Genomic DNA, 27554 nt, shown 5'->3' with positions numbered 1-27554 from the left:
TAACTATTGGCATTGTAAATGACAAAGCCATCAATTTAGCAATTTTAAAAACCAACAAATAAATAAAATATGTCATTTACAAGACCAATAACTCCAACTTTTCTAATGCGAGACCTATTGCATTTGCAATGCTTGTTTATCTTGGAAGGGATGCATTGAGGAGACTAGAGAGACAGTTTTGGGAACCTGTGCGACTGTCATTTGCAGACAGAGGGGTAATATGTTTTTCTAATTTCAATTTCTTTAACATTGAACTGTACTGTGTACTGGGGGGGTCCTCGGAGCCTGCCGGGGCACATGTGTAACAACAGGGGACAGCATGCTGCGCAGGGGCGGGACACAAGGCGTTTGATGCCACACTCTTCTGCATTCGCGGGCACCTGCCGCTGCGACTCGCACTGTACCTGCGCGTTAGTTTACTTCACGACACGCTACTACACCTCCCGTAATCAGGGGAGACAAGGGAGAGGGAATAGTGCAGACAGGTCACCGCTACCACGAAGCACCCCACCAGGCAACACACTGGAATAGCTCACTTCTAACTGAAGTTTTTGAGGTTTGGACGGATGCCCATTCAGGGATACGCCCTATTTGTTACACTGTTCGCAGTTGTTATATTGTTCACTTGGCAGCGCATTGATATGATCCCCTCAGGCCACAGCCCAGACCCCCTGGTGCGGCCACTTTGCCCCACGCTGCGCTTAACTACCCAGATGCATGATGATACACACTAATATTATGCCCTGGAACATACGTGGAATGCACACACCGTTGAAGCATTATTCCATTTTTTCCTACCTACAGCGACACTCTGTGGGGATTGCCCTCCTACAGGAAATACACACGACCCAGACAGAACTGGACAGACTTCGCAGGCGATGGAGGGGGTAAGTATACGGCACCACCTTTTCAGCGCATGCGCGGGGCACACTGAGCTGGGTGCAAGCGGGCATTTCCTTCAACTGTGAAACGGTGGAGGTGGATCGGGAGGGCTGGTACACGCTAGTGCAGGGAAAACTAAATGGTCAAGAGATGTTGTTAGGATCGTTATATGCACCTAATGTGGACCAACCGTCCTTTCTAGCGCGGCTGATGCAGCTCCTACATCCCTATGCTGGGCTCCCTTGGTTGCTAGGAGGGGATTTTAACATGGTGCTGGATGTCCAGTTGGACAGATCTTTTCCCCCCCTCCGTGCCGCAGTGACGGAGTTCAACGCGCAGGCGTTTAGGGACTGGCTCACACACTTGGCGCTGCAGGACCTGTGGCGCACACTCCACCCGAGAGATAAGATCTACTCCTACTACTCAGCAGTACATGATTTGCATGTCCGGCTAGAAAGGATGGTGGGTTCCCAATCATTGCTTCTGCTTATTGCGCAGTCAGTATACCTGGGGCGGATGCACTCCGATCATAATCCATTGTGGTTTCAGATCGCTGGGAGACGACCCAGAGTTTCACTCTTCCCTGGGTATGGCTATATAAGCATACTTTGACATTAATGAAGGTACGGCGAGCAACGCATTAGTTGAGTCTGACGTCCACAAAGTGACTGTCCGGGGCCACTGTTTGGGCGCCACATGGAATATACGTAGGACGCTTTCTGACTCCCTGGCGTGTTTAGAAGATGAGCTACTGCAAAATGAGCGGGAGGGAGATGGAGGGGGTAGACACTCACACAGGTTGGAAGATCTCCGCGCCCAACACGCGGAGCGTCTGGAGAGGCTCCGATGTCACAACTATGCGGTACACACAGCCAGAACACATGCTAGGGCGGATAGAGCGGGCCACCTACTGGCTTGGTTGATACGGCAGGAGGAACGCCGTGCTCCGATAGGAGCAGTTCGTGGGGTGGACAGGACACTGGTGTATACGTAGCGGGAAATCCACCGGGCCCTCACTGACCACTATAAGCAGTTGTATAAGGCCAAAGGAGTTGGCCCCAGGCACCTTCTAGAGGGGTTTTGGACTCTATCCAGCTGCCAATACCCTCTGAGGAGCATAGGGAAGCGCTTAATGCACCTCTCTCCTTAGAGTTAATCGGGGAGGCGATCCATTCAATGGCATCCGGGAAAACGCCGGGGCCGGACGGTTTGCCTGCTGAGTACTAAAAAAGCATATTGTGAGTCCTTGGGGCAGTTACTTCATGCGCTCCACAACAAAGAAGTGGAGGAAGGATTGTTGCCCCCTTCAATGCTGGAGGCGTTCCTGGTCTCCCTGCCCAAGCGGGGCAGAGACCCTAAGGCTTTAAGATCATATAGGCCCCTGGCGACGCTTAATGTGGATTATAAAATCCTCGCAAAAATACTGGCGGAACGGTTGGCACCAGTGGTCCCCCACTTAGAACACGCAGACCAGAACAGGTTTGTCCCTGCGAGGTCCACGTCATTGAATCTTCTGAGGTATTTCAGGGAGGCAGCCGAGGCCACACATAAGTGCCCTAGGGCAGGATGTCTTATCCTAGATCTGGAGAAGGCATTTGATTGCCTAGAATGGGGTTATCTGTCGGCAGTGCTGTTGCGATATGGGTTGGACGTAGGGTTTCTCCACATGGTCGCCCTGCTCTACAAGAATCCCACAGTCTGTGTGCGGTTAGGCCCCTATGTCTCTAAAGCGGTGTCAGTGGGCAGTGGCACTCGGCAGGGGTGCCCTCTGTCCCCGTTGCTATTCGCACTGGCAATTGAGCCCCTAGCGGTGGCTATATGGGCGACTCTAGGGGATGGTATACCACTGGCGGATGCAGTTCACCTGGTGTCGCTCTACGCTGACGACCTGTTGGTATATGTGAGAGACGTAGGACACATGCCGGGGCGGCTGGCCCAGCTACTGCAGACCTTTGCCACTATCTCGGGGCTTCGCGTGAACGCGGGTAAATCCTTCAAATCAGGGACAGCGGACCCGGGATACTGTCTTGACGGTACGCAGGTCCAGTGGAAAGATGGTACCTTCAGATATCTGGGGAAACAAATCTACCGTAGCCCAGCTGATTTATTTGACGGGAACCTGGGAAGGACGGTTATGGTGCTTAAATCGCAGGTGCGCTTTTGGAGTACACTTCCGTTGACGACTACAGGAAAGGTGGCACTTGCCAAAATGGTCATACTTCCCCGCCTTCTGTACTTCTTTGTTAATTTGCCGCTATTCATTCCGGCTCCCTTCTTTAACATGCTCAATAGAATGTTGTGGGACTTTGTCTGGGGCACAGCTAGGCAGAGGCTGGCGCTTGCTAAATTATTCCTGCCGATGGACCGGGGTGGCCTGGCTGCTCCCGGTCTCGAGCACTACTATCTGTCCGCTCAACTGCAATGGGTTGCTTGCTGGCTGGCAGACAGGGGCAGAAATGATACAGCCACAGCAATGCCGCCTTACTCACTAGAACAAATAACCAGACTTTTCCATCCCCTTGCTACAGTTACGCAAACGACTCCGCTCCTATTGGCGGTGGCATACAAGTGTTACCGAAGGGCCCTATATCTAATCCCGCACTGCTGTCCCGTACGCACCGGCCATACCTCTGGAGGATTCTCAGAGTGGTGATAGGGTGCTTACGGCTCCTGCGCTCGCGGAATGGTGGGAGGCCGATGTTCGTATGCTTGGAGATCTATACCGGGATGGTGAGCTCATACCATACGAGACTCTAGGGGCAGAAGAAGGGCTCCCACCCGGGGTTTTTTGGCACACCGCTCCCTGATGGCGAGATTGACTGCCAAATGGGGGGACATGACCACGGAGCCCAACCAGCATCTAACCATGCAATACCTGCACGTCATGGGAGAGGTAGGCACCTGGTTCACGGCATCACTGAGGGAGCATGCAGCTATCAGCTTAGGCCCGCTTTGATGCAAATGAGAACTGGACCTGGGGCGGCCACTGGTGGATAAGGAGTGGGGAAGGATACTCAAAAGTCCGGTCCGTATTCCCAGAAACATGCGGTTTCACCAAATTCAATTATTCATTGTCCACAGGGCTTATCTCACAACAGTGCTGATCAACAAGTATTTTCATCGTAATGATGCACTGTGCCCTAGGTGTCATGAGCTGGGGGCGGGGTTCTTGCATATGCTGTGGAGCTGTCCTAGGTTGGGCAACTACTGGCGCGCAATTAGTGGGCTGCTGCAGGGTAGCATGGGTCGTACTATACCGTTTGACTGGCCCGAATGCATCTTACACCACGTTAAGAGGTCCCCCAAAGACAAGGTAAAATCCAGATTCTTGGACCTTAGGCTCGTGGTAGCAAAACGCCGCTTCACAAAGAGATGGAAGGCGCACGACCCGCCGCACATACGGGCATGGAGTTCCTCATTTCAGGCATGGGCTAGGGCAGAGAGGACTGCCATCCGTAGGGAGGAAACGATAGGGTTGAGGAAGGAGCCTATAGCGGCCCACTGGGAGCAGATGCTCTGTGCGTTACAGCGGCTGGAAGGGGTAGGCCACATGAGGCACGCGGGGGAGGTAGGTGATGACTGCGCAGGCGGATGCATGCCATGGGCTGTTGCGCTGAAGTGATAGCCTGGTCCCACTTTCTCCTACCCTACTTTGGCGCGGGTGCACCTACACTAGCACGATTATGGCTGAGGAACACATACGGGCCTCCGGGGGACGAGGGGTGGGACAAAGGCAAGGGGGGAGGGAGTTACGCAGGTCTAAATGATTTGTGCTGCCATAGATATTGTTCCTTTCCTTTGTAAGTAAAACATCTGTTTCATTGACGAAGCTGAACGATCAGCATTGGACCACATGAGTAACCGGGAGGTTGACACACTACTTTCGTACTGCAATTTAAAGACTGTATCAGAACTGGCAGAATGTAGTACAGCTAGCTCCTGGGTGAGCGTTCCTTGTTTTAATCGCAGTGAAGTTTGAATGCACGTTAAAATAATGTGGCAGCGTGCCCATGTATTGATTAACAAGTTACACATGACAGCGAACTTCTGTATGAAATGCCTGTTACTATAGAGTGTAATCTTGAAACAATAAAAACAGATTTGTTAAAAAAAAAAAAAAAAATTTCAAAAGCGAGTTTCGGGAAAGGCATTGGTTTACTGCACGTGAAAACGTATGCGGCGTTTCTCAATGCACTGTGGGGGGTCACCACTAGAATTGCTCATAGTGTTATCACTAGAAGTGTACGACAACAGAAGCCATGCCTGGTGCTCTTTTTTTGATACTGTTACTGTAACACGGTGTTCCAGTTTTAAGGCACAGAATTCCTAGTATTGCGCCGCATGATTGATAATACCTATAAGTACTATGTATGGTTTGGCAATTCCACACGGACTGTTTTTAGTTAGCCCACTGAGTTGCCCCAATGAGTGCTTTCCACGGTACATTTATGCATCTTATTTGGGCTAAAACATGCAGACTATTCTCCCTCGATTTAGGGAGCTACACACAAACCAGTTGTGATGCGCCGTAAGTCTGTTTGACTATTATGGGCACCTTATGTTGACTAACAAACAACCACGAGTTGATTAGGATTGAAGTGTTACATGGGTGGTCTTTCCGATGCGACCAACTTATGCAAAATAGCCCCATTTCTGCCCATGAATGGCAATGGGAATTGGGAAAGCACCACTGATGCCTATTGGGACAACTCACAAATATTCGCGCCCCACTGGGATCAGCTGACCAGCTGATTATTTCTGAAGATCATTTTAGGATATCTTTTTTACATCGTTACACATTTGCATTGAAGGTTATTTTTAGTGCTTACTTATGCTCTTTACTTTCCTCTCTTTGCTTAGCAAATCAGAATAAACATTATTACTGTAGCCAAATCCTTTGCTATTCCATCCACAGCAGGTGGCCATGCATCTGGAGGCGTGCTGATCGCCGTAAAGAATACATTGGTTGCAAAATTAGAGACACTTTACAACGGCGAAGGCGACTACATTTTCCTCAGCATTGAGATTAAGAGTCATGTTAAGGGGAAAATAAAGCAAAAACTCATTCTTGGCTGTGTCTACCTGCATCCCGTAAAAATTCGTCGAGAGACTACTTTAAGCAACTTGCTTCCTATAATAAATAAACTTGAAGCTTTATTCCCAAATGATCTGTGGCTGATAACGGGTGACTTCAACTCCAACTTAATGGACATTGACCCCACTCAATCCTCTCAAATATCACTAGTAAATGAAGAGTGGGCAATCCCGGAGATAAAGTCCCAATTTCAACGGAAGGAGGCCAATTGAACAATGTTAGCAACAAAATTAAACCAATCAGGCCTGCGCATTCTCAACGGAAGGTTAGCCTCTGATCAACAAGCTGCATATACCCATATATCCTCATCCCGTATGGAGACTTTAGACTACATATGGATATCTTTCACTGCCTTCCATCTGGCACATCAGCTCTCGATAATACCATCCTTAGACAGCGATCATGCCATTCTAGTATGCAAGATTGCCCTTAGGCAGCAACACCGCCCAATAGCTCCCCTGATTGGAAGGGAATCATACCTTCAGAATGTAAGGAAATTAGGATGGTCCGAATGGAATCGTGAAGCAATAGAAGTGGAAGTTGACAGTCTTCTCTCCGAACAGCGTCTGGATGGCACTGATTACCTGACAGGATTTGCCTGGGAGACAAGACTAAGCGAATTCAGAGACCAATTAGCATTACAACTTCCAAATAGCCCTCCGAAGGACCTTTCGGTCCCAACTACTTTGTTAGAGCAAAAACAACTTATAATCTCCGCAAAGAGTAAATTAAATAAGTTGCAACGAGTCCATGCGAGCAACAAAAGTGAATATAAATCCCTGAGGAGTGACATAACTGCCGCCAGAAAAAACTACAGAAAGGCCAGATTCGCCCTAAAAAGACAGAAAGAAGAGCTCCGTTGGGCGACAGTCTTTGAGATAATTAAAACCAAGGACCAAAGAAAATTTTGGAATTGGGTAAATGAGGCTACCAAAGCCACTAAACCACCCACTGCAGCTAATATCTCCCCCGCTGACTGGGAGAATTACGTTAAAATATTATACACAGCACCGTACACATCAAATAACAGCAGTAGTACCCAACTTACGCTCGATCAGCTCATCACTGAGGATGGCACAACCGCCACCATCATGATAACCACAGAAGAAATAGTAGGAGTCATAAAGAAAATGCGCTCCAGCGGTGCCCCCGGACCCAACGGGATCCCTACGCAAGTACTCAAAGCCTCCGCACAAAAATGGGCTGCGATACTGACCCCTCTCTTTAAAGATGCAATACTGGGAAACACAATCCCGCCCTCTTGGCAAGGATCATTCCTTGTACCTTTTCATAAAAAAGGCTCGCGTTCCAATCCCGATAACTATCGAATGATAACCCTGCTTGATGTGGATGGGAAAGCCTACGCAAGTGTACCTTTAAAAGAACTTATAAAATGGGTGGAAACGAAAAACGTAATCCCTTTTAGCCAAACCGGCTTCCGTAAAGGTTGCCACATCGAGGACAACTTGATCTCCATAGCCCACCTGATGGAAACAACTCTAGCTGCAAAAGGCATAAAGGGAGATGCTCTGTGCATACAGCAGAGATGCAGGCAGTGGCTCGCAGTTTAGAGGGGGCCTTCAGGAGAACGAAGAGTGCTCTGCATTCCCAAGATTTTGTCCCTTTGATCAAATTAATCAATGCACAATTCCTGCCCACAATCTCCTTTGGCGCAATAATCTTCAAAGACAAAATGAACAACTGGCTAGATAAAGCACAATCATCATGCTATCGCTGGGTCTTCCGATTGCCAAATTCGACTTCTCATGCCCAAATCCGGAAAGAATTTTCCTTATCCTCTATGCGCTGGATTATGGGAGCAAGATACGTCTCATACTGTCTGAAAGCGAAACAAGCTAACCCCCACTCGCTGAAGAGCTGCATATGGCTCCTGCTTAGCAATCCAACTACATCATGGAATAAGTATCTGACATTCTGCCTCAATTCCCTTGAAGCGGGGAACATATGGTCCTCTCCCTTGTCAGATGAAACGAAAGCAAAGCTTTTAACCAAGCAAGCCAAAATTCTATCAAATCAATCGGACATGCAACAGGTTCTCCAACTTTATCACGGTCCCTGGGCCGCCAAACTATATGCCCCGAAAACATTACCATCTTATCTCGCATCAGCAATGAAGCCGTATATCAAACATCAATCAATGAGATTTCGCTTTGGCTTAATTCCGTTGAAGGCATACAAGTTTGGCCAAGGATACATGAAAGAAGCCTCCTCTCAGTGTCGTTTCTGTAATCAGGGAGAGGAAAGTCTAATCCACATTCTGTGCATTTGCCATCACCTCCGGGCGCAAAAAATATTTTGGCTGAGACCAATTTGGCTTTTTCTAGGCATCAGGACTTGTCAAGAAGCGCTCGAGGCCTGTATGAGGGGAGACTCGCCACAATTGGCGACTCGCTTTGTAAAATTCATCACAGAAATTAACTATTCGATCCAATTATCCGAGCAAGTTTGAATTTTAACCTCCCTATGTGCCTTTCCCTTCCCTTTACCCAATCCATCACTTTTATTGTCTTTTTTAACAGACTTGAATTCTTGTTTTCTATCTAAAATGTAATTTTCTAGATGTGCATATTGCAATGATTTTAAATAATTGTGCAATAAAATTTTTTACTTACTTACTAAAGATTATTGAGAAACTCTTCAGTCTTCTATGTTTTTTGTTCCAGGATTTCATCAATAGTTATTTGGTGTTACTGCTCTTTAGTTGTGGAGGCACTAATTTCTTGAACACTTGGTTAAGGAAAACCTGATGGGGTGCGAGCTATTTTTAATGCATGATATCTGTGGTACATCGAATACTGGGCACATTGAACACTAAAGGTACACCAGGTGTTTTTATTTGTGACCTTGAGACGTGGTACACACAGTATTTTTTTTATTTTTTTTTACACATCTTTGTCGCTAGTAGAATTAAAGGATTGACGGATTCATATTTAAAATGTTTATACTTTACTCCTTAGCATGGAACAGATGTTTACAGTCTCTGTGTGGCGCAGCCGTTTATTCAATACGGGATCATTGCTATTTGATAAGCACTGATAAAAACTATTTCAGGTGTGATTCTGACAAAGTATGTCAGAAATTCACATGCATGCTCTGGGCACTCTCTTTTTGGTTAACTTTTCAGGTGCACCATTCAAATATGAGATTTGGGTTATGTGTGTTATTTCTGTTCTTCACTCTTTTTAATTTCTTCTCGTCTCCCTCTTTCTTCCTTTCTTTTCTGTAGTGCTCGTTAATTTTCATGCCTGTCCTAATATCATTTGCTTTCATGTTTGTTGCTGAATCTCCCTCTTACAGTTAAAACGTGATGAAAGGCAAAACCGGGAAATCCAAAATCGTAAAGTGATGCTTGCTGTTTTTTGTTGGGTTTCAACTGTCATTTGGTTTAAGTGTTTTTATTATGTTATGTTGTTATAAGTATTGCCGTTATGTGTATTCTCCTATTTTTCTTTCACTATGTTTTTTAATGTGAAACATTGTTAATATCTACATTTTCTCGGTCTTTTCCTCTATTCATATTGCAATCTGGTGTTGGGTGGGATATTTGTTGATGTCATGTGTCTGTATTTATAGTTTTCATATATGTTGTAGATAAACTATTTATATGTATGTTAGGCATGCTTGCAGCCTTGAAGAGGCTTATGTTTGGGCAAAATGCATTGGTGTGTTTGTCTCTCTGAAGAAGAAAAGAATAAAAAAAAGAAAAATTAAAGCAAAAACCATCTCATCTTGTTTCTCTCCTCATATTTCAGCAAAGGATTTGGCTATTATTTTTCTGGAATTTTGGTTAACTCTCATTTTTCTTTTATAATAGAAGCATATAGTGTTGACTGGTATTGATTTATGCACTTCTTAACTAACCAAGGAATTAGTGGCATCTCGAGCCAGTGGCTCCTCTATATCCTCAAGGCCTCTCTGAAAATCATGAGGGTCTGCAACAGGGAATCTACTGGTTGGTTGTTTGACCAGGCCAAGTGGAAGGCTGTCTAACCCTCGGGCCCCTTCCTTCCTCCTTGAAGGGGCCGTGCTCCATCTCCAAGGTCATCAAACAGGAGTGACGGCTATCCCTTGCTACCAGTGGCTGAGTTAGACTAACAACTGACTGCTCTTCACATTTCCAAGTTTAACATGCATCCGTGCTCCTGGCAAATTCGCCAATCAAAGTGCAGTAGCTCCTGACATTTATGCTTACGACAAACCCAAAAAACTTATCTGCCATGTATTATTTACTTACCATAGGAAAGGAAGCCCCTGGTACATGAACCAACATTCACCTACTGCTCAACATCCAAAGGGCTGGTACACTTCAAGTAAAGGAATATGCATGTGTTTTCAACACTCAACATTTCAAAACTGTCTAGATTGCTGGTAGCGGGGAGGGCCTAAACCCAACAGAGGATATAAGTAGAACCGCTAGCACTGCCCTGAAGTAGACAACAATCAATCAGTGCTTGTTAAGCACGGCTACTCACCCATGAGGGTCTCCAGTTGGAGAGGAGGCGGTAGAGACAGAGATGTGAATCAAGAACATTGACATTTACTGCCACAGATAGCCTTTCATTCTTCTGCTGCTCACATGAGTTGCCTCTAGAGTCCTACACTAGTGAGCTCCAAGCTGACTGTCCAGGTTTGTGCCTGACACTCTAGATAACTGCACATGCAAGGCCAAGTGGTGGGTTTTGTGCCAGTCTTTGGATTCTCATGCAAGTACATCAATGTAATTTGACCATGGACAACTGGCTGCCAATCCTGCTGCCATTATTTCTTACTCATTACTTTATTGAGTGTGTACTGTAATAGCATAGTTTTGTTTCTACATCATGCAGACCATATCAGCTAGTTGTAATCAGGGGTGTGGAAATCCTATAGCCCAGCGACCAGGACATATTGTTTGGGGTCAAGGAGAAAATGTTTTCATGTTTATTTTGTCCTTGGGACAAGTAGGTCCAACCCCCTGCAGCACAAACCCTTTGGCTACCAGATTACACTAACACATTATGGATCAAGAAGGGCATTGTCTGCAGGATAAGGGAATAGTTGTGCCCATATGTTAATGCTGTTTGAACTTGTATTTATGGTTCGTCAATACAAATCTTTTTTTTATTAGGGTGAGCACTGTAAGGAAATGCAAGTTCGAACAGCACTCGTGACAGTGGTTCCAGTATAAAAATGTGTACACATGTTTGCAAAGTTTAACAATATAAGCCTATGTATAATGCTTCCAATATGCTATCTGATTAGGTGCAAATATATGCAACAGCTTGAAATAAAATAGTCATTAAAAAAATGCAACAAGGAAAACATTTTTTACTAACCTATTGTGAAATTTTAGGTTGCATTTCTTTGAAGCATCATTTAGGAAAATTTGTTAATGTATGCTAGTATTTCTCAAAAATGTTCATAATGGAAAATCAGTGTAAGCAGTTGCTACAAAACTATAGGGAACATGAAAATAAACAAGCATTGGCAAAGGCAATAGGTAGGATTTTGGTGATCAACCTTTTGGTTATGTCAATGCGTGCCTTGTTTTAATGTAGATTTTGAAAAACTTAATTGTTGTGGGAGCTGCTGGGCCCTCACCATTACAACAAACATTGGCAAAGCAACAACATTTTTGGCCTCAAAAAACATACATTGCCACAATAGTTCCTGTCACTGAACAAAACTACTTTGCGTGCCAATATGTTCCTTATGAAAGAGCAGAATGCTGTCACTCACAGTCAAGCCAGCCGGTAGGTAGATAGAGAGAGACATAGAATTTTAACAAAAACAAAATGCCAGTCCTAAACAGGGTCCCAATTCTTAAAGAAAGTCACAAAAGTGCACTCATGGTATACGTCCTTGCAGTAGAACAGATTTACGGCTTTCATGTATTCACAAGAATTTACAGATGTAGATCAGGAAATTGTACTTCTAGAAAATATTTGTGAACATTTTAGCACTGGCAAATAATCAGGTGTCGATTTCCTATTGTGAAAATCTGATGCGCTGTAACAAGTTCACTTTCCCAAAGCCACTTTTTTCCCCAACCCTGGAAGAAATTTTATCTCTGTGCTTGTCAGGAGTAAATTTCCAACCTTTCTTTAAATGGGAAAATATTAGAGACAAGCTGATGAAAAACCATAAAACATGCAAGTTAGTAGGTTTGCATAGACCCAAAAGGGCATTCCAATCATGGGGAACTATTGCTTTCCGCTACCGCCAGCTCCATTGTGTAGATCTGTGGAAAGGTGGCAAAACAAGGGAATTACTAGTATTCAAACCGTGCTATAGTATGAGCGCTGGCATAATCAGAGAGACTATTATCAGAGCTCTTATATAATGAGATTGCTGCCATGATTGTCGCCACACTACATGACACTAAAGGGACAGCTGGATTTTGTTACAGGACAAATAGTTTTATGAAGCAACCTGCCTCATGGACAGTAGATTTTTTATTACATTCCAAACCCCTGCTGTAATGTAGGTGAGGTGTATGAAGCCCTCAAACTGCATTTGTGTATGGAAAGTCTCTCATTATCACGCCTGTATTTAGTATTTTTATGAATATAGTATTTTTATGCGATCATCCTTCTTTTCAGTTTGTTCTTGCATTATTGTACCATTTAGTCATGGGGAACAACGCAGTATCGAGTAACAATTCTGGTGTGGTTAAATGTAGTGGGAGCTCAAGCCCTCATAATTTTGGATACAAGCCTGCATCTGCAAGCTGGATTGACCTGCATGTGGTATTAATTGGTTTTCTCGTTTGTCTTTAATATTCATGAAACATGACAGCTAAAACGTGCCTATGCCTTGCAGAGAGTTGACTTTAACTACTTGGCTTCACCAGAAAAGCTGAATTTGAAGTGGCTGTCACAGAAGGAAAGAATGGTTAACAAATGATGACTGTGTGTTCTCTGCATGTGTCTACAGTTTAATATAAAAAACCGTGTTCTTCGTTGTATAAGGGCACAATAATTGCCAGGAACTGGAGGTCAAGAAGAAAATAAGTGAATCTTTCCTATACACCTAGGGTCATTGTGATCATAGTCAGGCATCACCTTGGGCTTAGAGTGCAAGGAGAGAGGGAAACAGTTGAGTATTTTACTGTTTTCCATGCTAATGCTTTCACATGCAACATTCAAATGCAAGAATTACAGCAGGACAGCTTCTTAATAGGTGAACCTTACCTAAAGGTACCCACGGTCGGCTAAAGGATAAGAACACATATTTGAATATGGAAAGGACCTTTGTAAAAAATAAAATGGGTACAGATAAATTACTGTTTGTAGTCACACAGTTCCTAAATTCAATAAGGTATCTTCAGGAAAAAAAAGACAGAAACTGCAAGAAAATGTGAGGTCATGTTTTAAAAGTGGTAATTTTAAATGTTATATTAAATGTTCTTGGCAGCCAAAAATTTCTGCGAGGTGCGCAGAAGTGAAAGTCATTATGTCAAATTTTGCAGAAAGAATTTAGGGCAGAGATCTTATCACTTACATTTTAACTGTAAGGGTGACAGAAATGTTGCTTCATGCTTAAGACACATTGAGAAGGTGTCCATATGCAAGGGAAGGATCTTTCATGTGCTTCTGAATTATGTCTACAGTTCCATAAAGTGAGCTAAATAGAATTTGACAATTGAGTTAGAGGCCTAGGACTAACTGGTGGGACAAGGAGGAAATCCCATCAAGTTATTTTTCTCGTACTGTACACGACTATAAAGGAAGGTGTGTAGACTAAAAATCTACCTGTGTCATGATAACGTAAAACTTCTTTAAATCTGAGTTTTGAAGAACTGGTTCTACAACAAGTAGTAGCCCAGAAGACACGTTTACAAGAAGCACTCCTAGAGCATTAAAAGTTAATTTGGCTAGGGTTGATTCTAGCCAAGTAATCAATAGCTACGAGCTGGAAGACAAGATGCTAGACTATGTACATCTGGTGAAATAGGCGATGGTTGAGAGTCTTAAGGGGCGAACGTAGAGAAGATGGTGAGGATCTTGGAGTGATTTCTCAGACTGTTTTCTAGACTTCTTATACATCTAATATTTTCTCTTTTTAAGCCAATTAAATATTTGGTCCAGGAGATCTGAATCTTGACATGCATTTTTAAGAGTGGACTCCTCAGTAGAAGCTCACGAGGACCAACAGGTGATTTACAAAACACTAAAACACTTATTCACCTGACCAGGAAGAGACGGGTCTGTTGTAATATTTTAGGTAAAAAATCTGACACGTCTGGAGGAAGAATTACATATAGAATGATGATAGAAAGGTGCAAATACCTTATGCACAATGACTTTTAATATTTTAGAAGAACATTAGACTGTATAATCTTAAAATCAATAAACATTTGTCTTTTGCTCTAGTTGTGTCACGTCAATGCAAACACAAAGACATGATGGACAGAGTGCTGAAACTTTTCAGACACTAACCCCAGTCACATTTCTGGGTAAATCCATCACCGTACTTTAGCTTACTTTGCCACTCCAGTTCAGACCCAGCCATATGCAAATCAGTCTGAAGCGGACAGCTCCACTGGCTGTACCTGTGGAGTGGTGATTCCCAACGCTGGTGTCTCTCGCCAAGAGCCTGTGTACACGGAAGAGGCCCTTGGAAATGGAACACCACATTGACTGATTGCAGGCACATATTTGAGCGCCGAACACCGGTCCTGACGGTGCGGACTGGCCCGCCCTGCTGCCGAGCTCGGCGCCTACGCTATTCTTACTGATACCGCCCCTCAGAACCTGAATAGCCGCTAACAATGGGGAGGGTGTCCAGGAAGAAAGGGTTCAATACATGGCAAGTGGAAGACACGGGCCGCACACGTATGATGAAGATGAGGTGGTGGTGAGGCGGATGCAGTCTTGGAGGGGCCCAACTTGGTGGACATCATGCAGGCCATCACTTCTTCGAGAGAAGCTCTGGAGACAAAGATAGATTCTATAGGGGCAGACCTCAATCTGCTGAAGGACGATCATCGTAAGCTTAAGGAGCGTGTGAAGCTTAACGAGAAAGCCTTGGAGGAGGTCCCAGAGGCAGTCACAGCACCACAGCGTTCGCTGAAACTAGTGGAGGCCAAGGTTAGGGTGCTGGAAACGAGAGGACAGCGAAGGGCGTTCCGCCGGAACAATCTGTGTATTGTGGGGGTCCCGGAGCGAGAGGAAGGGGACGATGCAGTGCATTTTATGGAACACTGGATTAAAAAGGAACAGATTGGGAATGCCAGGGTGATGATCTATCCAGACTTCCCCAGGAAGGTACAGAGGCAACATGCTTCCTTCCTGCCTCTCATGCGGAAGCTACGCCAGTTGCAAATCCTCCATGCCATGTTATTCCCAGCACGTCTCCTGGTGTTCGACAACAGAGACTCGCTTCTTTACTGCCCCGCAAGAAGCCTGGCACTGGCTGGAGATACGGCAGCTACATGTAGCAAGTACTTTGCCGCTAAGCAGTGCCTGAAGGGCATCGGGCACACCCCCGAGATATCGGAGGGCTCCCACACTGACAGGTCGCCAACTCGAGAGACACAGGGCTGTGCAGGCCGTTGCGGAGATTAGCCAGGGAAGGCTAGTCCAAAGTCGACGGACAGTGAGTATGGTATGGACAGATCTGAAAGCTCCCGACCCGGTAGCACGAACTGAGACTCTGAGATTGAATTGCCAGATGTCACACCCCAAACAGCGAATGGCATTGTCTGACGGTCATTCGCCGGCCTGCAGGAGGAATGGTCATTGTGACGTTGGGGGCTGGCTGTTGGAGAGGCTACCATGAGGTGGCAGCAGAGTACTGGCACCAGAGCAACTGATGGGGCCACGACCTATATCACAGGGGGACGAGGTATTCTACAGTCAACAAGATATAAATGCTCAGTTTTGGAGTATTATGCTTCCCTCTACCAGAGTAGACTTGACCCAGGGGCTTAGGACGAGACGGGTTTCTTGGCTGAAGTGGAGTTTCCTACGGGTGATGCTGCGGCGGCGGAGGAACTAGGCAGGGAGGTGGAGATTGGGGAAGTTCATAGCGCCATCAAACATATGGCTAGGAATAAGACACCAGGGACAGATGGGCTCCCTGTGGAGTTTTACTTTGCATACAACGATGTATTGGCCCCACGGCTAGTGACACTGTACAACGAGGCGAAACAGGAGGGTTGTCTTCCTGCTTCAACGAGGGAAGCGATGATTGCCCCACTGTTAAAACCTGGTAAACCACCTGAGGACCGAACTACGTATTGGCCCCTAGCCATGCTTAACTTAGACTATAACATATTAAGACAGATATAGGCAAGTCAGCTATTAGCCCACATGCAGACGCTTATCCATGTAGATCAGGCAGGCTTTATCCCATCCAAAAACACAGCGATGAATGTCCGTAGGCTGCTGCGCATATTGGGGGCAGACACCTATTGCAAGGAGGAAGCATACATTTTTACGGTCGACATTGAGAAGGCTTTTGACAGCCTAGAATTACATTATCTCTTTACGGTTCCTAGAGCATTTGGCCTGGGGGCCGCTTCGTAGAGTGGAAGGCGCTCCTGTACAAAAATTCCACTGCCTGAGTTTGGACGGGGGGTTGATTTCGAAGGTTTATATGGTGGGCAGAGGTACGAGACAAGGTTGTCACTTTCGCCCTTATTGTTCGCGCTGGCGATGAAACCCATGGCTATGCACGCGAGGTCAGGTTGTTACTATCAGGGGCTGGTGGTGGAGGGACAGTTACAGCACATTGCGTTATATGCGGATGACCTCCTACTGTTTCTGGACGACTCGGGGGAGGCCCTACGAGGAGCCAAGGAGCTTCTAGGTGTCCTGGGGAGAGTTGCGGGCTTAGGGTGAACTGGGACAAGTCGTGTCTTTTCCCTACACAGTCAGGTAGAGATGGATCTACGGAAGCTCAGGGTGTACCTTGGGAAACTAGATGCCTACCTTACCTGGGCACTCAGATATACCATAACCCTGTCGATCTACTAGAAGGTAACATAGGGCATGCAGAGCATAGCACAAAGGGCAACTCTGAGTTCTGGGGGACCCTCCCATTATCTGTGGCGGGAAGTTTGGCGTTGGTGGAAATGGTTACAGGCTTCTCTGTTTCTTCGGGACGCTTCCAATCTGGAACCCACCCAAGATTTTTGCTCAACTCAACACAACGATGCTAACGAGTACTGGGATGCGGATAGTGGCTCTCACCACTATGATGAGACCCAGGGCGGAGGGAGGTTTTGCGGTGCCGGATTTTGAGGCCTATTATCATGCAGTGCAGCTCAGTGGTACACAAAATGGATGGCAGGACTGTTAAAATACACGGAAGACCTTGATGGTCCGGACCCAAGCCTGACCCTCCTATCCCGAGTGCTACTGCGTCTGCCCATGGGGTGATCCCCTCGGACTTACAAACGTTGCGCTACTGTTGGAACAGACTAGCTAGACTAGCGCGGGTGCGGACCCCGTATGCTCCTGAGATCCCGTTGGTTGTTTGTGAGGCATTGCCCCATGGAGGGGTCTGGAGCAGATTGCGATTATGGAATGAGGTTGGGATCTCCACTGTAGGAGATTTATTTGAAAACAATACCTTGCTCCCTTTTAATGATCTTCGGAAGCGGAACGACCTCCCCAGAGGTGATTTCCTCCTACATGCCGTTCGGACGGCAGCTATCAGAAAAGATGGGCGAGAGGGGAAGGTGGAACCAGAGATCTTCCTGGCCTGTCAATATGTGGTGATGGCGGCGGGTACTATCAAGGCAGGCACTTGCCTCTACAGGCGTATCACACAGGGACTGCGCCGGCCCCTAACGGCACTGCGCCCTGATATGGGAGGAGGGCCCGGGTGAGGCTATCGGTGAGAAACCATGGGGGGAACTTGTAGAAAGGGCCTGGAAGTGCTCTAGGAATGCACGCTTCCAGTTTATTCACTTCCATGTCCTGCACAGGACGTACCTTACCCCGGGCAAGGCTAATGAATCCTTCAGGGCCCGAACTGCGTGCCTGAAATGCAATCTAGAGGGTGCGGGGTTCCTCCACATGTTTTGGGACTCTCCACATCTGGGAGAGTTCTGGAGGGGGGTGAAAACTGGGCTGGCGGCCGTGACGGAGAGAGACATAGCATTGGCGCCTTGTTGTGGTTTGCTGCACTGGTTCCCTCACAATGCTAGGAATAAACTTACTAGTAAGTTCATAGATCTGGGGTTGATGTTGGCTAAAAGGGAACTCACTAGTCACTGGAAAATGAAAAACGGACCAAGTGTGACACGCTGGACTAGGGAGATGGTGAAGTAGGCGGATTGCGAGGGGACCGTGCGACTGCAGATGACCAACTGCACTGGTAATGAGAGAACGCTCAAGATGGTACTGGCATGGGTGGCATTGGTGGACCTGTTGAAACACCCGACTGACAACACTGTTGACGTGGACCTTGTAGCAGGGGAATGATCTAGGGGTTGCCGTGTGGTATCTCTGAGCCGGGCTGACATGGTAATCATGCCATCCAATGGCGCCAGTAATCGGAAACATGGGACACAGCGCCCCTAATACATGGCTGAATTGACCAATGTCCGAGTACAGATGCTTTGCCGTATTGGCGACATGCCTGGGGGGTGGGGAAGGCAGGGGTTTGGAGGGAGTTGGGAGGGGGGTCCTGCGTTGTTATTCCCGGATGGGACCCCAGTGGAATTTAGGACACAGAGTGCACTAACAAGCACCACAGGATCCTGAGTAGTGGGCGGGCACTGGCTTAAGATGTGCATTACCATATTTCCCCAACAGGTGGACTGGCACTCGAACCTGAAGGATTAGTTCGCACTTGTGTATCCCACTATGTTGAATCTTGAGATGGACGTCATGTCTTCCACAACACCATGTGGGCTGTTTTCACTGTTTTATTGCAAATCAATAAAATTTGTTTACAAAAAAAAGAAAATGATGACACTCTATTGACAATCATTAAAAGGCAGTATGGACCTGCATTGACAGAAGAATTAAATGGATAAAGAAGGCACGATTGCCTGTACAGGTTTGTACCAATTTTCTTATTTAGTAACCGGGCAATTGTAACATTTCTGACAGGGGCCTTTGAGGAGAACATAAAAAGAAAATTCCAGAGCCATTCCATTGCAAACTATGAACATTTGTAACAGAAGTGTTTTTAGATAACAGGAAGGAGTTTATTTTTTCATGACAGTTTTACCCATCCTGGAAAAACGAATTTAGGACATTACAAATATGTGCAATGTCTTCATCCAGATGAGACATCACACTGGTCATTGTACTTTACATGAAGACAGGAAAGGGCAACTTAAATCCCTGTAATTGTTGAACTTGAATAAAGCTAGGCAAAAATAAAATATCTCACATCTCAGGTAAACATGTTCAAGACTATACAATGTGGCAATTAGAAACGGAATATATCAATCCTGTCAATCTGATTAGTCATCATAAGAGTAAAACGTAAACATAACCATATTGGTATATCTGTTTAAAGTAACCCGAGTACATCACACACTTTTAAAGTGGCTGTCCCTACCTTTTTCTGCAATTTGGGCCTTGACACCTTGTCATGCAACAGGAACTTGATTTTTTCTACCTGGTCACGAGACAGCTGTTCCGCAATTTGAAAAAGAAACACCCTGGCAAGATAAATAAAAATGTTAACCAAAACATTCTATAACGTCATCAGAAGTCTTACACAAGTCCTCCACTTTCAACCTTTGACTCAAGGCCGTGCGCGGTTGGTTACATGCGTGGGGTTGGATGAAGGGGGTGGCCTTTCGCCGTGCACAACGTCGGGATGGCTACTGGGGGAAATGGCCACAGGGCCTGGCTGTGCGACAGGGGGTTGGATATGGATATATATATATATATATATATATATATATATATATATATATATATATATATATACATACATACGCACTCACGTATATCATACATACATACACATAGATAACTGAGCTTTCAAATGAGGTCATGCCAGGTCATACTCAAGCTCACCGGTAAGGGCTTATCTGGGCCCTGTCCTCGAGTTCTTTCTCAATTTCCTCTTGGTTGGCACCCATTGGATTTTTCAAAATGTCCATTCGTTTTATTCTGAAAATCAGCTCCTTTAGGAGCCAGCTGTCTTTATTTTTAAGCTTTCCATTCTGATTTAGAACCTGAAAAAGTTCATATCCTTCAGTGATCTTCTCAAGATAACTTGTCGAGGTATATTCTGTACACAAGAACTTGAGACACTGCAGATTGTATTCATTCAGCTTGTTGCTGATGGCTATAAAGAGTTCACTCATGTCCACTGGCTATCTGAAAGTGAAACAAAAAGACAAACTAAGATTCCCTGGCATTAATCATCCATCAAATAACTTTCTTTGATCTAGGTCCGCCTGCGCGTGTCGAATGAAAGCTAGTTTGAAATTTCCATTGTAATCTTCCGTTTTTTTTTTTTTAAAGAGGTTTAAAAATCCTAAAAAAATCTCTGAGCATTTGAAAATCAGGTAAAACTGACAGGTTTCGTGAAGTAGACACAGGATTTTAGGTTAGTGGTGGGAAACAGCAAAACCCCACCACTAAAACTGATACATAATTAATCTTTGATCAATGATATTCGAAAGACAGCTACATTTTCTTTTTTTACAAGACACTTTTTACAATTTACTGATCATGTTGGCTACTTTGAAGGTGGAAACAAGGCCGGCTTTAGGGGGGGCATGCGGGCGCACTGGGCACTGACCTGGGCACTGACCTAAGATGGGGGCGCTGATAATTAGCAGCCAAAGTTCTGAGACGTGCTGAGCAGGCTAAACTGAAACAGCCCACCCCACCAGCTCCCCAGAAACATTCAGAAGGGCGGATTTGGGGCTATGGCAATTTATATGTAAAGCTTGTGTTTTCAAAGCACACATAGTAGCGGGAAGCACATGTGAAGAGACCAAGGGGGATGCAAGAAAAGTTGAGGCAGAGTAGGTGACTGAAGCAGCAGCAGACTGGTTCATGGCTGGCCATTCCCGCTGGAACAGCAACATATGTAGCAACTGCAGCAAGGACAATTACTGTTACTCCAATGGAGGAAGCCAAACATACAATGAATTGAACATATATGTACCTCAGAATATTGATAGAAGCAGTATCACAGGATCCTATCAGCACATGTATACAAAGTCTGGGATATTGGGTGAAAGAAAAATAAGGGAAAGTAGGAAAACAGAGCTAAAATATTTTCTATTAGTCGTGCATTTTTAGTTTGTACACCATTACAATGACCATATCCAAACCCCACCTTATCAACCTTTATGTACAAAAAACATACAATATATACAAATTGACAGTATCAATGTAAAACACAAATAAGGGATTATTTTGTCGAGGGAACACAAGGCTCTTTGAGATCCCTTCAAAAGGATCTCTGAGGAACACTATTACAAACCTTTTGATGCTCTAATCTGTTTATTTATAAAGTTTTATATAGCGCAAACTTGATCCCGAAGGATATCAGAGCACTTTACAATTTGAGGGAAGTCCACATTTGAATAATGAAACTTAGATGCAACCAAATGTTGTTGATTCTGTCTCATTTCATTTTAGTGTAAATCTGTGGGGTTTCAATTCTTGTGGTGAATTTTGCTGGCTATTCTAATTGTAGTTGTGTTTAACTCAACATTAGCAAATACCCAATTCCTGGTCCTCATTTGATAATTGCCCATCCTCCAAATATCTTAATCCCTTTCAGCATAGAACAAGATCCATCGGAGGTCCAAGTAAGAGGTTATCATGGTGAGAGGTAAAAATACATCCAAAGTGAATATCACAAGGAGAGATGGGCTTTTGCTCCACTTACACGATGGGAACAAGGAGTACATGTTTTGATTGGGCAGAAGTTGTGTGCTTCCACAAAATAAGTGCTCGCCCCCCGCACAGCTGTGATCATTTCAACTGCCTGTGCTTGAACTTTAAGGGGCACACACTTGCCATTGCAATGCTATTAAAGTGTTGTAGATAATTTACTGCATTTTTCTCTGGCAGCAGCACTGATGGAAGGAGGGCAGTCAGTAACGTACATAGATTTTTAGCTGTGGCTTAACAATGCAGTCATGAGCTTGACATATTGGCATGGCCAATGCTTGTTTTCCAACGAATAGCATATTTGATGATGCATTACCTATTGTGGCTGTTCCTTTCTGTGGACTTTATATTTCAGAATTGAAAAACTCAGGGAGATGGTGTGTGGCTAAGATGGTCCCCTATTGCACAGAACCCAGTGACATCCAGAAGCAGAAGACCCACGTCAGGGGACTGCAAGATGGCAGACTGAGTCACTGGTTACCTCAGGAGGACCCAGGAGCGGAAGTTGAGGCCAGGCCTGCAGGTCAACAAAGCAGCGCAGCCTTTAAAAATTGTGCGTGCAGTAAACCACAGCATCAAAGGCCACTGAGTGGAATTCTGCTGAGTGAAAGATTCTCTCAGGATCCTGAGAAAGATAAGAAGCTGCAGAGCCTCTCCGAAAATAAGAGACCAACGGCTATGCAGCCCCCATTGCAGATCACGGGTAGTTTAGCCAGGGCACAAAGCAAAGTTCAGCACACTTTGAGGGTATATAGGAGCGAGAGGATTGGGGGTAGTTGCCATATTCAACAAAACGAATGGAGACACAGCACCAGTGCGAACCGCTAGAGTGTTCGAGTAGAACCAGGTATGAGGCGCGGCTTCCACTGTGGGGCTGTTCTCCCTAACTCCCTCAGTGTGACCGGCATGAACACTCCTTTCGGATTGGCCTACTCCCGTTGGCTATGTGTGCCTGGATTGCAGAGGTATGCAGCCGTTCTAAGAGGGTTTGAACTCCGGAGTGCCCTAAGCAGCATAGCGTGACCTGAACCTGCGATGGCCACCACTCCTCATTGCACGGCCTCTAAAAAGAAGTCCTGGAACGGGCTCCAAGTCTACCTGCATAAATCCAGGAAATGACTTGGGCCCACAGATAGGCTGATGTCAATGTGGGCCGAGAGGGGAGAGCCAGGGAGAACGCCCCAGTTGCAACAGTGTCCCTCCGAAAACCTGACCTTATGGAAAACCTTCACATGTTCAGCGGGTACTCAGGAATTGACTCAAAAATGACTTCAACAAAAAGCTTGACAGACCTGCATAACCACCTCAACACAAAATTGGTGAGCCTAGAAATGAGGTCAACTCAGTGGGGCAGAGAGTGCTGGAGGTTGAGGGCAAACATATGAGCCTGGAATAGAACACAACATGTGATATACAGGAATGTGAAGACCTGGGGACGCAATTTCAAAGCTCATTCTCAAAACTGGAGGATCTAGAAAATCGCTCTTGATATCAGGATCACTAGCAGACTGCAACACATGCAGAGAATATGGATATCGTGGTGAAGTTTCAATACTTTAGGGAAAAATAATACGTGCTAAAGGCAGCAAGACTTTAAAGGGAGGTGACTTTTGCAGATTACTCCTGGTGTTTCAAGACATTTTTCAAACCACTTTGCAGCACTTCATGAGCTTTCAACCCATAACAAAAACTGCAGCTGCAGAATGAGAAGATTACATATAGATGGATACATTCCTCTAGTCTATCTGGATAGATTGGAAGAAACACAGTGTAAAGAGCAAAAACGAAGTTGGCAAACATTTTAAAATCTCAGAAGATGTGGATATTAGAGGCAGGCCAACAGAAGGGGTAGCCCCGCCTAGCAGACAATGGACTCCAGTCCATTGTGCCATCAATGGCAGCAAAGCAGCCCAGCAAACCCCAGGAGATTCCGACTGATGTGGCGTATAATACCGGAGATGAAGGACAGCTTGGACTGTGGAGTGGAAAGACTCTGTGTGAATACGCACTCTTGAATCCAAGTAAATTTGAGTCAACATTCAGAATGGGATGTCAGTTGGTAAGCTCAAGTGTTTTTCCATGTTTATTTAACAGTTAACAACACAGACGGGGAGAACAGGACGGAGTGGGATGAGTAACACAATCAAGACAAACTTTTCAAGAGAGAACTGGGACTCAAAAAACTGGAAATATTACAAGGGCTAGGAAAGGGGCATAGATAGACAAATCGCACACTAACAGTGAGAACACCTGGGAAGGGACACATGCTTACCCCATTTTCATTGCAAACTGAGACACCACCCCCCGCCAACCATATCCAGGTGTTAGTATGGACTATTTGAGGGGCAATGGAGCTTGGGGGAATGCTATACATATATGGTGATGCCGTGTAGTTCCCACTAATCTGTAGGTCCTGCGCTTTTACAGACAACATAAACTTTGGGTGAGGTGTCTAGACTGATTCCAATCACACCTACAGGAGATGTTGGCCTAGAGACCAGCTATCTCACAGTGCCACCATAAGCCCCCCATCCCAACCAGGGAACGAATGGTTTCTGGCAACCACTGAATATGACAACCCTGACCCCTCAGGGATCGTGGCAAAAGATCAGAACCCTTCCGCTCAGTCACTTGTGCTCTTTTGTTCTCAGAGAAGTATACAGAGAATAAACAGTGGGACGTTTTCAATATATTTATTTAACCATCGTTATTGTATAAAATACATGTTCTGTGATAATCAGTAGTCAGAAATAGATGAAAGTGATTACAGGCACCAAAAGAGTAAATAGCAGATATTTTTCCACCATGGTGCTAAGGCAGTGTATATATGCAGTCAAATAAAAGAAGGTAGTAATCAGGCATACGCCTACTATGCAATCCCTACACTATGTATGTCTAGAGTGTGTGTAGGTGTAGAGCCTAGAATCCTCCCATGGGATGATCCAACCCCATTACCAGGTGTGAGAGAATGTAGGACCCCATCTTGGTCACGAATTGGACACCCCACACGGAGATGTCAGGTAGCTGTTCGGTGAATCCACCGCATACAGGGACCCTCAGTGTCAGCTGAAGTGCCTCCTCTGCTAACCCCCGGAAATGCTTCTTTATTTATAATAAAAAGCATCCTTGCGATGTACACACAGATTAGTTTTGTTGTGGATATACAGATAGCCCTGTTGCCCCAGGATGAAGGTAGAACGACATTTGTACATCATGTCTAAAGGCCTTGTACTCCGTGTTTGAGGCATTATGATAATGTTGTGTGAAGACAGATGTGAAAACAAAAGTAATTTCAGAGAAACTAATGTGTAATATTCTGAAATTACTTTAGTCACTGTTATGCTTATGCCTATAGACATCTTGCTTATGTTTAAAGGTGTACCATGGTGATAGAATCTGGTGTGGTGATGCTTCTGCAGTTTACTGTCAGTTGCACCGGACTTCTTCTGCAGGATAGATGGGATCACTTTACTGGATTAAACTTACAACTACCTTTTACTTTCTGGAGTCTCCTCATCTTCCTTGAAACTTACACTGGTGGCGAGGCCCTACTCACGCAACAACATTGTGATCCCAACATCAAACAACATTTTTTTTTACTTTTCTGGACTGAATTATCAAATTACTGGTATTTATCAGGCTTATGTGAGTACAATTTATCACTTTGGATTTAGAATCTTCAAAGCTAATTTTATAAGTAACTTTTACCACTCAACTTATGGTTTAAATGTCACTTGTGAGCTCATGAACTAGAGCAACCGCCGCACATCTCACCTCTTTATTTATAAACCCTGGGAGGTTGGGAGATTTCGGTGCGGGCTCTACTTTAGCGATGATAATTCATGGACTTTTTTAAAATCAGCGGGTTATCATTGCTACGCTTCCTCCACGTTTGATCACACATGGACTTTTGAAGATTAGTGGATTATCATTGCTTTACTTTCACAGCGTTTATGACTACGCTGGTGAGACTCTTTATAATCTGGGACTTTTGGCTGCTTTTACCATCCGAAGTTTACTTTCTCCTTAATGCTGTTCGTTGGATATGGTGAGCTCTATTTAACATGTCAAAAGACAGAGCGGTAAGTCACAAGTGCATGCAATCGCATTTGTTAAACCTCAACCGTTTACTTATTTATTCGCGCGTACCTGCCTACCTGTATCCAGGATACATGAGGATCCAACGCTTTGTTTATTTTTCTCCTCATCAAGTTGCATATGATTTAAATGCATGGCAGTGATAGGATATTTAGTTCCTTCTAAATCTAACAAATTGCGGCCAGTATTTTTCTGGCCCTTCAACACCAATGTAAATGTCTTCTTTGGCACTACCCATGAACTAAATCTTGATCAAATTTATGAGGGTCCAGGTAGTGCCAAGTGGTGCTCCTAATGCGAAACTTCATCAACAAACCTGATTATGGCCTGGCAGCCTGAAATCTAGCTGCCATGAAAATCTATCCAAATTGGTTGTGGTAAAGTGTAATACAAAGAACTTCAAAGCAAGTGTGCCAAAGGTTTTGTGTGGGAACTCATTGTTCACAAAAAGGTACTTGGCCTAATTGTTAGTCTCTTCACAAAACTAAACAATGTGAAATTGCAAAGCTTTGCATTCATTGAGCAAGACCTGACCGTCACCTGCCCAGCCGGACACTGTTTCTCTCTTTCTCCCTGTCTCACCCTCCCCCTGCGTATTTCTGCCGTTCTGCCTTTTCTTTGTCTCCGTTCTTTCCATTTTTCTAACCGATGCTTGTTGGAGCTTCCTAGAGAGCTATAGAGAAGACTGGCCTTAGATTATCTCCCTCTCCGTCACCTACCCACTTGGTCTCGGGGCTGACTTTCCTTTATCTCTTTTCCGTCTTCCCCCTCGTCCTCTCCCTTCTCAGTCCACCTCTCCCCTTTCCCTCTCTACTTGTATCTCCTGACATTGGACACAGTTCTTCCTCGTCTCCCTGCTATGGCTCCTTCCTCCCCTCCCCTCCTTGCCTATAAATTCTCTCACCTGCGTTGTTTGTTTACTGTACCTTACTACGCTATTGTAACTGATGTAATTTGTAATGCAATGTTCCTCTGCTATAGCGCTCCGATACCTCCGGGTCTAGCCAGCGCTTTACAATCCTTTTGATGTACCTTCTAATGTAATGTTCCCCTGGTTATGCGCTCTGATACCTCCGGGTCTAGATAGCGCTATATAACCTTCGCAGATTCAAATAAACTAAAACATTTTTTTCCTGAAAGCTGAGACCTGAGCAACATGGCTGATGACCGGTTGAGCTGCTTGACAGCTAATGAGGAGTTGGCCCTGGTTTTCCCCCTTGACCGTCACCTACCCAGCCGGTCATTGGGCATTGTTCCATCGTCTCCCTGCTTTTACTCCTTCCTCCCCTCACTCCTACGAACTATTGAAACATTGTTTATGTGTACTGTACCTTTCTATGCTCTTGTATCTGATGCATCTTGTACCGCAATGATACCAAATGTAAAGCGCTCTGATACCCTCTTGGGTCAAGTTCGCGCTATATAAAACTTTATAAATAAATAAATAAAATAAATAAAAGCAGCTGACGCAGAGTTCCTTTTGCATCCAGATTTCTGGCAACAACAAAAATGTGAAGAAAACTCTTGTGATTAATGTTCCTGCTAGAGAGAAATATTGGAGTTTTGTCTAGTGGCAGTTTTGACTCGCCATAAAACAGCGCAGAGTGTTAATATGCCTGGTGCAAACAACAGATCTGTATTTA

The 27554-nt window shown here is 45.0% G+C and overlaps 1 protein-coding gene across 7 annotated transcripts in view; it reads right to left on the bottom strand.

Annotated features, from left to right (window-relative positions):
• LOC144822547 (caspase-8-like) overlaps window positions 1-27554 on the bottom strand; it is a 235519-nt gene that overhangs the window by 130881 nt on the left and 77084 nt on the right. For 5 of the 7 annotated variants that reach the window (XM_078680206.1, XM_078680209.1, XM_078680207.1 and 2 more), the window contains 2 exons: window positions 19972-20277; window positions 19505-19607 (listed from right to left, as the gene is read on the bottom strand). In XM_078680206.1, the coding sequence (XP_078536332.1) occupies window positions 19505-19607; window positions 19972-20264 (396 nt within the window). In that variant the 5' untranslated portion in view covers window positions 20265-20277. Of the gene's footprint in view, window positions 1-19504; window positions 19608-19971; window positions 20278-21076; window positions 21134-27554 lie in introns of all 7 variants that reach the window. The other 2 variants (XM_078680210.1, XM_078680208.1) reach the window with 1 other exon arrangement.

This window comes from Lissotriton helveticus, chromosome 3_1 (genome assembly GCF_964261635.1).
Source record: "Lissotriton helveticus chromosome 3_1, aLisHel1.1, whole genome shotgun sequence".
In the NCBI taxonomy this organism is placed as follows: domain Eukaryota; kingdom Metazoa; phylum Chordata; class Amphibia; order Caudata; family Salamandridae; genus Lissotriton; species Lissotriton helveticus.
This window is presented reverse-complemented; position numbering and strand designations above follow the sequence as displayed.